This window comes from Carcharhinus amblyrhynchos, chromosome 4 (assembly GCF_965287045.1).
Source record: "Carcharhinus amblyrhynchos chromosome 4, sCarAmb.v2.hapA, whole genome shotgun sequence".
Taxonomy (NCBI): domain Eukaryota; kingdom Metazoa; phylum Chordata; class Chondrichthyes; order Carcharhiniformes; family Carcharhinidae; genus Carcharhinus; species Carcharhinus amblyrhynchos.
The window spans coordinates 65,684,256-65,695,026 of NC_137327.1; the positions used below are offsets into that span (position 1 = coordinate 65,684,256).

Below are 10,771 nucleotides of genomic sequence, written 5' to 3' on the forward strand. Positions count from 1 at the left end.
TCCATTAGCCCTATATTCTGTACTCCTGTTACTCTTACCAAAGTGAATCACCTCACACTTTTCCGCATTAAACTCCGTTTGCCACCTCTCAGCCCAGCTCTGCAGCTTATCTATGTCCCTCTGCAAACTGTAACATCCATCCTCACTGTCTACAACTCCTCCGACTTTGGTGTCATCAGCAAATTTATTAACCCATCCTTCTACACCCTTATCTAGGCCATTTATAAAAATGACAAACAGCAGTGGCCCCAAAACAGATCCCTGAGGTACACCACTTGTAACTGAACTCTAGGTTGAATATTTCCCATCAACCACCACCCTCTGTCTTCTATCAGCTAGCCAATGCCTGATCCAAACTGCTAAATCACCCTCAATCCCATGTATCTGCATTTTCCGCAATAGCCTACCTTGGGGAACCTTATCAAACGCTTTGCTAAAAGCCATATACACCACGTGAACTGCCTTACCCTTATCCACCTCTTTGGTCACCTTTTCAAAAAACTCGATAAGGTTTGTGAGGCACGACCTACCCTTCACAAAACCATGTTGACTATCCCTAATCAATTTATTTCTCTCTAGATGATTATAAATCCTATCCCTTATAATTCTTTCCAAAACTTTGCCGACAACAGAAGTAAGGCTCACCGGTCTATAATTCCCAGGATGGTCTCTACTCCCCTTCTTGAACAAGGGCACTACATTTGCTATCCTCCAATCTTCTGGCACTATACCTGTAGCCAGTGATGACATGAAGATCAAAGCCAAAGGCTCTGCAATCTCCTCCCTAGCCTCCCAGAGAATCCTAGGGTAAATCCCATCCTGCCACCGCAGGTGGTGGAATTTGAATTCAACAAAAAATATCTGAAATTAAGAGTCTATTTATACCATGAAACCGCTGTCGATTGTCAGAAAAACCCATCTGGGTTGACAATGAGGAATCAAGAATGTGGTACGTTTCTGGGTTGTTGATGATGAGTGGAGAATGTGCTTGTTTCTGAGTTGATGATGATGAGTGAAGAATGTGCTGTGTTTCATGGTTGTTGATGAGTGGAGAATGTGCTGTATTTCTGGGTCGATGATGAGTGGAGAATGTGCTGTGCTCTTGAGCTGATGATGATGAGTGGAGAATGTGCTGTTTTTGGTTTGATGATGATGAGTGGAGAATCTGCTGTGTTCCTGGGTTGATGTTGACTGGAGAATGTGCTGTGTTTCTGGGTCGTAGATGAGTGAAGAATGTACTGTGTTTCTGGGTTGCTGATGGTAAGTGGAGAATGTGCTGAGTTTCTTTGTTGATGATGAATGCAGAATGTGTTGTGTTTCTGGGTTGATTGCAGAATGTGTTGTGTTTTTGGGTTGATGATGAGACTTCAATAGGCTGTTCCTCTCCAAAATAAGTACTCTGTTTTGGATGCTGTTGGGGAGGAAGACTCAACCGGGGTAAGTCATGGGGTACAGGTCTCGGGAGTAGAGCCTGTCCTTGATGCTCAGGCGGGAAGGGGGAAGAAAAGAACCGGGTTAGTGATTGGGGATTCCATAGTTAAAGGGACAGATAGGAGAGTCTGTGGGAACAAGCAAGATTCGTCGTTGGTGTGTTGCCTCACAGGTGCCGGGGTCTGTGATGTCACTGATCGAGTGTTCGAGATCCTTAAGGGGGAAGGCAACCAGCCCCAAGTTGTGGTTCACGTAGACACCCATGACATAGGTAGGAAAAGTGACGAGGATGTAAGGCAGAAATTCAGGGAGTTAGGGTGGAAGCTTAGGGCTAAAACAAACAGAGTTGTTATCTCTGGTTTGTTACCTGTGCCACGGGATAGCATGGAGAAGAATAGAGAGAGACAACATTTGAACTCGTGGCTAAAGGGATGGTGCAGGAGGGAGGGTTTCAGGTACTTGGACAATTGGGGCTTATTCTGGGGAAGGTGGGACCTCTAAAAAAGGGATGGTCTGCACCTGAACCAGAGAGGTTCTAATATCTTGGGGGGGAAAATTTGCCATTGCTATTCAGGGGGGGTTTAAACTGATTCAGAGAGGGGATGGGAACCTGAATTGTAGCTCCAGTGTACAGGAGGATGAGAATAGGGAGGTCATGGATAAGGTTTCCAGGTCGCAGCAGAGTATTGGCAGGCGGGAGGGTGGGTTGAAGTGTGTATACTTTAATGTGAGGAGCATACGCAATAAGGTGGATGAACTTGCAGCCTGGATTGGTGCCTGGGACTTCGATGTTGTGGCCATTTCAGACACATGGATAGAGCAGGGACAGGAATGGTTGTTGCAGGTTCCGGGGTTCAGATGTTTCAGTCAGAGCAGAGAAGGTGGTGGAAGAGGGGGAAGCATGGCATTGTTAGTCAAGAACTGCATTAGGGTGGCAGAAAGGACGTTTGATGTGGACCTGTCTATTGAGGTAGTATGGGCTGAGATTAGAAACAAGAAAGGAGAGGTCACCCTGCTGGGAGTTTTTTATAGGCCTCCAAAAAGTTCCAGAGATGTAGAGGAGAGGATTGCAAAGATGATCTTGGATAGGTGCGAGAATAACAGGGTAGTTGTTATGGGGGACTTTAACTTTACAAATAGCGATTGGAAAAGCTACAGCTCAAGCACGGTAGAAGGGTCAGTTTTTGTTCAATGTTTGCAGGAAGGTTTCCTGACACAGTATGTAGATAGGCCAACAAGAGGTGAAGCTACATTGGATTTGGTATTGGGTAATGAACCAGACCAGGTGTTAGACTTGGAGGTAGATGCGCACTTTGGTGATAGTGACCACAATTCGGTTACGTTTACCTTAGTGATGGAAAGGGATAGGTATATACCAAAGAGCAGAAGTTATAGCTGGGGGAAAGGTAATTATGAGGCTATTAGGTGAGATTTAGGATACGTAGATTGGAGTAGGAAACTGCAGGGGCTGGGAACAACTGAAATGTGGAGCTTATTCAAGGAACAGCTACTGCGAGTCCTTGATAAATATGTACCTGTCAGGCAGGGAGGAAGTGGTTGAGTGAGGGAACCGTGGTGTACTAAAGATGTTGAATCTCTAGTGAAGAGAAAGGAGGAGGCTTATGTAAAAATGAAACATGAAGGCTCAGTTAGGGCACTGGAGAGTTACAAATTAGCCAGAAAGGAGCTAAAGAGAGTGTTAAGAAGAGCTAGAAGAGGACATGAGAAGAGTTTGGTGGATAAGATCAAGGAGAACCCTAAAGTTTTCTATAGGTATGTCAAGAATAAAAGATTAGTTAGGGCAAGATTAGAGCCAGTCAGAGACAGTAGTGCGAAGTTGTGCTTGGAGCCTTAAGAGATAGGAGAAGTACTAAATGAATATTTTTCGTCAGTATTCACGCAGGAAAAAGTCAATGTAGTCAAGGAGAATACTGAGATACAGCCTTTTAGACTAGACGGGATTAAGGTACTTAAGGAGGAGGTGTTAGCAATTCTTGAGAGTATGAAAATAAATAAGCCCCCTGGGCCAGATGGGATTTACCCTAGGATTCTCTGGGAGGCTAGGGAGGAGATTGCAGAGCCTTTGGCTTTGATCTTCATGTCATCACTGGCTACAGGTATAGTGCCGGAAGACTGGAGGATAGCAAATGTAGTGCCCTTGTTCAAGAAGGGGAGTAGAGACCATCCTGGGAATTATAGACCAGTGAGCCTTACTTCTGTTGTCGGCAAAGTTTTGGAAAGAATTATAAGGGATAGGATTTATAATCATCTAGAGAGAAATAAATTGATTAGGGATAGTCAACATGGTTTTGTGAAGGGTAGGTCGTGCCTCACAAACCTTATCGAGTTTTTTGAAAAGGTGACCAAAGAGGTGGATAAGGGTAAGGCAGTTCACGTGGTGTATATGGCTTTTAGCAAAGCGTTTGATAAGGTTCCCCAAGGTAGGCTATTGCGGAAAATGCAGATACATGGGATTGAGGGTGATTTAGCAGTTTGGATCAGGCATTGGCTAGCTGATAGAAGACAGAGGGTGGTGGTTGATGGGAAATATTCAACCTAGAGTTCAGTTACAAGTGGTGTACCTCAGGGATCTGTTTTGGGGCCACTGCCGTTTGTCATTTTTATAAATGACTTAGATGAGGATGTAGAAGGATAGGTTAATAAATTTGCTGATGACACCAAAGTCGGAGGAGTTGTAGACAGTGAGGATGGATGTTACAGTTTGCAGAGGGACATAGATAAGCTGCAGAGCTGGGCTGAGAGGTGGCAAATGGCGTTTAATGCGGAAAAGTGTGAGGTGATTCACTTTGGTAAGAGTAACAGGAGTACAGAATATAGGGCTAATGGAAGGACTCTTGGTAGTGTCGACGAGCGGAGAGATCTTGGTGTACATGTGCACAGATCCCTGAAAGTTGGCACCCAGGTTGATAAGGTTGTTAAGAAGGTGTACGGTGTGTTAGCTTTTATTGGTAGAGGGATTGAATTTCGGAGCTGTGAGGTCATGTTGCAACTGTACAAAACTCTGGTGCGGCCACACTTGGAGTTTTGCGTACAGTTCTGGTCGCCGCATTATAAGAAGGATGTGGAGGCATTGGAAAGGGTGCAGAGGAGGTTTACCAGGATGTTGCCTGGTATGGTGGGAAGGTCTTATGAGGAAAGGCTGAGGGACTTGAGGTTGTTTTCATTTGAGAGAAGAAGGTTGAGAGGTGACCTAATTGAGGCATACAAGATGATCAGAGGGTTAGATAGGGTGGATAGTGAGAGCCTTTTTTCCTTGGATGGTGACGGCTAACACGAGGGAACATAGCTTTAAATTAAGGGGTGGTAATTATAGGACAGATGTCAGAGGTAGGTTCTTTACTCAGAGGATAATAAGGGCATGGAATGCCCTGCCTGCAGCAGTTGTGGACCCACTAACTTTAAGGGCGTTCAAATGTTCAGTGGATAGGCATATGGATAACACTGGAATAGTTTAGGTTAGAGGGTCATTAGATTCTTTCCACTGGACAGCACAACATCAAGGGCCAAAGGGCCTGTCCTGTGCTGTGATGTTCTATGTTCTAATATGCTGTGATTCTGTGTCAATGATGAGTGGAGAGTGTGCTATGTTTTTGTGTAGATGATGATGAGTGCAGATTACGCTGTGTTTGGGTGTCGATGATGAGTGGAGAATATGCTGTGTTTCTTGGTAGATGATGAGCAGAGAATTTGTTGTGTTTTTGGGTTGATGATGATGTGTGCAGAATGTGCTGGTTTCTAGGTCAATGATGAGTGAAGAATGTGCTGTGTTTCTGGGTCATTAATGAGTGGAAAATGTGCTGTTTTTCTGGGTTTAAGATGAGTGGAAAACCTGCTGTGTTTCTGGGTTGATGGTAGAGCGTGCAGAATTTGCTGTGTTTCTTGCTTGGTGGAAATGAGTAGAGAATGTGCTGTGTTTCTGGGTCGTTATTGAGTGGAGAATGTGCTGTTTCTGTGTTGATGATGAATAGAGAACCTGCTCTGTTACTGAGTTGATGATGATGAGTGGAGAATGTGCTGTGTTTCCGGGTTGATGATGATGATTGGAGAATATACTGTGGTTCTGGGTTGATGATGATGAGTGAAGAATGTGCTCTGTTTCTGGTCAATGATGAATGGAGAATGTTCTGTGTTTCTGGGTTGTTGATGAGTGGCGAATTTGCTGTGTTTCTAGGTTGATGATGATGAATGGGGAGTGTGCTGTGTTTCTAGGTTGATGATGATGAATACGGTGTGTGCTGTGTTTCTAGGTTGATGATGATGATGAATGGGAAACGTGCTGTGTTTCTGGTTTGATGATGATGAGTGGAGAATGAACTGTGTTTCTTGTTTGGTAGTTTGCCCCGGTTGGGGAGTTCAACGTTACTGAGCATTGCTTCATGGAATTGCCGTATTTTATTATAGGACACACATGCAGGATCTCAAGGATATCACCAATAATGTGCACTATGAGAATTACCGGAGTCGCAAACTCGCAGCTGTGACTGGCAACGGGGTCGATGCCAGTAAGACTAAAGGACCCCTCACCAGGTCAGTCTTATTGTGTTCTGTTATGAGGCAGCTATATTTATCCATCTGACTCCGCCTGGCTGAGAATTTAAGAGGCATAGTTAGTAAATTTGCAGATGACACTAAAATTCGTGGCATAGTGGACAGTGCAGAAGGTTAGCTAGGATTCCAATGGGTTCTTGATCAATTGGGCCAGTGGGCTGATGAATGGCAGACGGAGTTTAATTTAGATAAATGCGAGGTGATGCATTTTGGTAGCTCAAATTAGGACAGGACTCATTCAGTTCATGGTAGGGTGTTGGGGAGAGATATAAAACAAAGAAATCTAGGGGCATGGGTTGCTTGAAAGTGGAGTCACAGGTGGACAGGATGGTGAAGAAGGCATTTGGCATGCTTGGTTTCATTGGTCAGAACTTTGAATGAGGAGTTAGGATGTCTTGTTGAAGTTGTACAAGTCATTAGTTAAGTCCACACTTGAAATACTGTGTACAATCCTGGTCATCCTATTATAGAAAGGATATTGTCAGGTTTGTTTTTCAGAAACCCTTACGTACTTGATGCAAGAACAAGACACTGATCTGTATAAGAAAACCCAGTCCTTTATTCTCAAGCAAGTACAAGCTCTCTGAGGATCGTTATACTAACTCAGAAGTGTCCTGATCCTAGCCAAGTGATACTCCCTCGAACAGGGGGATTCTCCCCCTTTATACTCATTTTACAGCAATTAGTCACATACACACACTATAACTTCACCCAGATCACATCTTAGCAACAGCAAAAGTAAGTACAAATACAGTATGTGAGTAAAAATATGTCGAAAACCCAACCCCAGTTACCATTGCAACTGCACGTCCACCATTGATCCTGTGTGAGATAGCAACCGTTCTCATATATCTTAGGACATTATTTTGTCCATAAAGTGAATGTTATCTCCTTCAAACAAGGACAACATTTAGCCAAGTCCAGTCTAGACTGATTTAATAAAGCAAAGGTTTCGTTATATTTCGTTATTTTCAAGGCCGGGGTAACAATTCAGAATAGTGAGCATCATCACAGGTTGTTTCAAACAAGATGCAGTCTAAAACTACGGCATAGGTTTAGGGTGAGAAGGGAGAGATATAAAAGGGTCCAGAGGGCCAATTTTTTTCACACAGGGTGATGAGTGTCTGGAATGAGCTGCCAGAGACAATAGTTGAGTCGTATACAATTTTGTCTGCGCCGACACGAACAGATGAAGAAAAATCTGGAAGCCCAGTACAAGGAGAGTTGTATGGTAAAATGGACGTAGAGCGCTATGAGCCAAATGTGGGCAATTGGGACTAACTTAGTGGTAAAACCGGGTGGCGTGGATAAGTTGTGCTGAAGGGCCTGTTTCCATGCTGTAAATCTCTATGACTCATAAGAACATAAGAAATAGGAGCAGGAGTAGGCCATCTAGCCCTTCAAGCCTGCCCCGCCATTCAATAAGATCATGGCTGATCTGTCGTGGCTCAGTTCCACTTTCCCGCCCTCTCCCCATAACCCTTAATCCCCTCTCTTATCAAAAACCCATCAACCCGCGTCTTAAAAATATTTAGCGAGGCAGCCTCCACCACTTCAACGGGCAGAGAATTCCAGAGATTCACCACCCTTTGAGTCAAGAAGTTCCTCCTCAACTCCATTCTAAACCGCCCCCTCTTTATCTTGAGGCTGTGCCCCCTAGTCCTACTGTCTTTTTTGAGCGGGAAGAGTCTCTCCACCTCTATCCTATCCATCCCATTCATCATCTTATACGTCTCAATGAGATCTCCCCTCATTCTTCTAAACTCTAACAAGTACAAGCCTAGTTTATTCAGCCTCTCCTCATAGCTCAACCCCCTCAACTTCGGTATCAGCCTAGTAAACCTCCTCTGCACTCCCTCCAAGGCCAAAATATCTTTGCGCAGGTGCGGCGCCCAAAACTGCACACAGTACTCCAGCTGCGGCCTCACCAATGCCCTATACAGCTGCAGCAAGACCTCCCTACTTTTATATTCAATCCTCCTCACTATGAAGGCCAGCATCCCATTCGCCTTCCTGACCACATGCTGCACCTGCAAGCTGGGTTTTTGCGACTCATGCACAAGGACCCCGAGGTCCCTCTGCACCATCGCCTGCTGCAGTTTTTCGCCACGTAAGTAATAGTCCTTCCTACCATTATTCCTACCAAAGTGGACCACCTCACACTTGCCAACATTAAATTCCATTTGCCATTTCCTGGCCCATTCGCCCAGCCTATCTAGATCCTTCTGCAGACTCTCCACACCCTCCGCACAATTTGCCGTTCCCCCAATCTTGGTGTCATCAGCAAATTTCGACACCCTACACTCTGGTATTCAGTTGATAGCCCAGAGCCATCTGTAAACCTAATCACCTACTGAGTGTGCAAAATGGAAATTGGGGCATTACTTGCTCTCTTGTAGTTGAACGGGGTGCATTTGGTTGGTATTGAAAGTTCATGACACACAGTGAGGGAAGTTGATTTTCCGTCCTTACCCAGCATCACTTAGACATAACTCTAGATACACATCAATGTGATTGAATCTTAACTACACTCTGAAATGGCTGACCAAGCCCCTCTATTTTATCCAAGAACTACAGAATATTTATCAAAGAACTACAGAATAAAAACAGATCCACTTGGCAATCAGAAATGACAAGGGCATCCAGTGGACCTTGCAAAGTCTTCCTCACTGATATCTGAGCTCTTGTTCTGAAATTAAGGAAGCTATGCCATAGTCTAGCCACACATTTTCTGCAAGTATGAATCAGTGAACACCCCTATCTCAAGAGTCACCTTCATTCCATCCCTGGGTATGTGCTGACCTACATTTGGATGAAAGGGTCATATGGACTGTGCAGCATTGGGGTTCCATGATGGGATCGGTGCTCCAGTAATTTGCTGTGTTAAATGGCAGAAGTCCTTTGGCAGAAATGGAGGAGGAGCGTCGAGAGCATGTGGCCAAGATGAAGAAAATGGAGACGGAGATGGAGCAGGTCTTCGAGATGAAGGTTAAAGAGAAGAAACAGAAACTGAAGGACTCTGAAAATGAGGTACCACCATCCCTGTTCTCCCATTTCTTCCTTTCTTTCTACCTCAACATTGTCACATCCATTTGACTATGCCCCTCCCCTAACCCATCCCACTCATCCTCTCCCCCACTCATCCCGCTCAACATCTCCATCCCCCACTGCACAACTGTGTGGTCTCCCTGCCTCCCCACACCCTTCTCATGCTCTTAGGTCCTCCACTGAGCCTCACCCCCACCCCACTCCCATCTCTCCCATCATCCCACCCACCACCTCGCAGCTTTGCCACACCACACTGCATCCGTGTCAGCCTCCCCCTCCATTCCCTCACTCCCAATCCAGCTTGGCCATCTCTGGCCATTTCCCGTGCTCGGCCTCCTGATTTGGTTCAGTCTCCTTGATCCTGCTCTCCCCGTTGCTGTGCCTGCCTATCATCACTGTCCCAAGTTCGGAGCTCACTCTGTCATTCTCTGTTGCTCTCACTCTTGCGTGTAGCTGCAGCGCCGACACGAACAGATGAAGAAAAATCTGGAAGCCCAGTACAAGGAGCTGGAGGAAAAACGCAAACAGTTTGAGGAGGAGAAAGCATCATGGGAATTGGAGCAACGCTTGTTGGAGCAGCAGAGGCTGGACACCTCAAAGTAAGTGAACGTGTGTGTGTCGGGGGGGGGGCGGTGGGGTGTGTGTGTAGGGGGGGTGTGTGTGTGGGGGGGGTGGGGTGTGTGTGTGGGGGGGGGTGGGGTGTGTGTGTGTAGGGTGGGGGGGTGGGGTGGGTGTGTGGGGGGGGTGTGGGGGGGATGGGGTGTGTGTGTGTGGGGGGGGTGGGGTGTGTGGGGAGGGTGGGGTGTGTGTGTGGTGGGGGTGGGGTGTGTGTGTGTGGGGGGGGTGGGGTGTGTGTGTGTGGGGGGGGGTGGGGTGTGTGTGTGTGGGGGGGGTGGGGTGTGTGTGTGTGGGGGGGGTGGGGGTGTGTGTGTGTGGGGGGTGGGGTGTGTGTGGGGGGGGTGGGGTGTGTGTGTGTGGGGGGGGTGGGGTGTGTGTGTGTGGGGGGGGTGGGGTGTGTGTGGGGGGGTGGGGTGTGTGTGTGGGGGGCGTGGGGTGTGTGGGGGGGGTGGGGTGTGTGTGGGAGGGAGGTGGGGGGTGCATGTAGGGGGTGCGGGGGGAGTGTGTGTGTGTGTGTGTAGGGGGGGGAGCGTGTGTGTGTGTGTGTAGGGGGGGAGCGTGTGTGTGTGTGTAGGGGGGAGCGTGTGTGTGTGTGTGTGTAGGGGGGGAGCGTGTGTGTGTGTGTAGGGGGGGAGCGTGTGTGTGTGTGTGTGTAGGGGGGGAGTGTGTGTTGTGTGTGTAGGGGGGGAGTGTGTGTGTGTGTGTGTAGGGGGGGAGCGTGTGTGTGTGTGTGTAGGGGGGGAGTGTGTGTGTGTGTGTGTGTAGGGGGGGAGCGTGTGTGTGTGTGTTAGGGGGGGAGCGTGTGTGTGTGTGTGTAGGGGGGGAGCGTGTGTGTGTGTGTGTAGGGGGGGAGCGTGTGTGTGTGTGTGTGTAGGGGGGGAGCGTGTGTGTGTGTGTGTAGGGGGGGAGCGTGTGTGTGTGTGTGTGTGTAGGGGGGGAGTGTGTGTGTGTGTGTGTGTAGGGGGGGAGCGTGTGTGTGTGTGTGTAGGGGGGTAGAGCGTGTGTGTGTGTGTGTAGGGGGGGAGCGTGTGTGTGTGTGTGTGTAGGGGGGAGCGTGTGTGTGTGTGTGTAGGGGGGGAGCGTGTGTGTGTGTGTGTAGGGGGGG

At 47.4% G+C, this 10,771-nt stretch overlaps 1 protein-coding gene across 1 annotated transcript in view; it reads left to right on the forward strand.

The window, feature by feature from the left end:
* Positions 1 to 10,771, forward strand: part of LOC145342084 (septin-7-like) — a 164,917-nt gene that overhangs the window by 152,400 nt on the left and 1,746 nt on the right. Inside the window, exons 10-12 of the mRNA XM_080187292.1 lie at positions 5,854 to 5,979; positions 8,895 to 9,030; positions 9,502 to 9,647. Coding sequence (XP_080043418.1) covers positions 5,854 to 5,979; positions 8,895 to 9,030; positions 9,502 to 9,647 — 408 coding nt within the window. The remainder of the gene's footprint in view (positions 1 to 5,853; positions 5,980 to 8,894; positions 9,031 to 9,501; positions 9,648 to 10,771) is intronic.